The 1,528-nt window shown below is 24.9% G+C and overlaps 1 protein-coding gene across 1 annotated transcript in view; it reads left to right on the top strand.

The window, feature by feature from the left end:
- Window positions 1-269, top strand: part of LOC108693347 — a 13,903-nt gene extending 13,634 nt beyond the window's left edge. The window contains exon 18 of the mRNA XM_018202241.1: window positions 173-269. Coding sequence (XP_018057730.1) covers window positions 173-269 — 97 coding nt within the window. The remainder of the gene's footprint in view (window positions 1-172) is intronic.
- The last annotated feature ends 1,259 nt before the right edge of the window (window positions 270-1,528 follow it).

Raw genomic sequence — 1,528 nt, 5'->3', positions numbered from 1 at the left:
GAGAGAGAGAGAGAGAGAGAGAGAGAGAGAGAGAGAGAGAGAGAGAGATCGAAATTCGCAACTCAAAGTTCTATAGTGAGAAAGCTCTCGAAAGATTAAATATCTATCAATGTTATATTACGAATGGCTATTTAAGATTTCAAGAAAAAACTAATATTAGTAACGTGCACAGAATGATGCATCAATTCGTGGCAGCAGAAAATGTGGTTACAAGTTCTCATAATGACGGTACAACTTTGCAAGCTCCTGGAAATCAAGAAAATGAATAAAATCAAACTTCATTGATGTATTGATGTCATTTTCATGTTATCATTTTTTGTTCTGCTTGTATAAATACAAATTTAAAAAATAACAATTTTAGAAATAATCTATATTTATTTTTGAAAGATTTAAATTCTACATTTGCAAAAATTTACAAAAAGCAATGAAATCCCTAAAAAAACCTTTAAAAAAAGATGTTGAATACATTTTTCTTAATCAAAAACGAATATGAAATAAATGTAATTAGCCAAGAATTTCACGCAAGACAAATAAGAAGATTAAAAAAGTAATTAAAAAGTAATTAAAAAAAAGTAAAATTGTCAACTGGATTATAATAAAGAAAAAAACTTGGCGTGCTTGAATTGCGTGCATTAATTGCACTTCTGTGAATATATTATCTCAACACATTATTTGCATTATAAATTAAAATATAAAAATAATAGATATATGTATATAAATGTAATATATAGTAATATAGTTTGTAGGATAATATTCACAAATAATGTAGAAAATATTCACAAATAATAGATGTGATATAAATTACGGAGAAATAATATGTAATAATATTGATTTAGATATAACAACATTATAGATATATTTACGAGATTAGTAAGTAATTATTAACATCTCTTCTTTATTGAATTATTATTTCCATGTATTGTGTATATTTGCAAAATATTGTATGTAATAATCTTTTTAATAATTCGCAAATAATTTCCATACTGTTTAAATATATTGATCTTAGAATATTATGTTTTAATGCGACCCGGACACGTTTTTTCAAGTTTTTTCTTCACTATAATCCAGTTGAATATAATCCAATATATAATCCAAATATAATCCAATTTTAATTACTTTTAATCTATCTTATTTGTCTTGCGTGAAATACTTGGCTAATAATATTTATTTTATCCGTTTTTTATTAAAAAGAATGTATTCAACACTTTTTTTATGACTTTTTTTACTTGACGTAAATTTTTCTTTTTTTAAAAAGGTTTTTTATTGAATTATATACAAATCAATATATACAAATCTTAACACTCAAAGCGACTTTTCTAATACAATCGGCACAAAAGTCATTCTGTCTTTGTTTTTTATTGATTATTGAACAAGGATAGGATGACTCTTGTATCAATTTGTGTTTCCTGCTGAAAATATTTTTAAAATATTACTACAACATTGCTGAAGTAATATTATAAAAAGAAGTCTTCGCAAAGCAATTGCTACAAGTTTTTGCTACAAGTTTGCTGTACGGGTTCTTACATCG

This window comes from Atta colombica, unplaced genomic scaffold (assembly GCF_001594045.1).
Source record: "Atta colombica isolate Treedump-2 unplaced genomic scaffold, Acol1.0 scaffold9, whole genome shotgun sequence".
Taxonomy (NCBI): Eukaryota; Metazoa; Arthropoda; class Insecta; order Hymenoptera; family Formicidae; genus Atta; species Atta colombica.
Note: the sequence above shows the minus strand (reverse complement) of the source record. Positions and strands in the feature narration are given on the sequence as shown.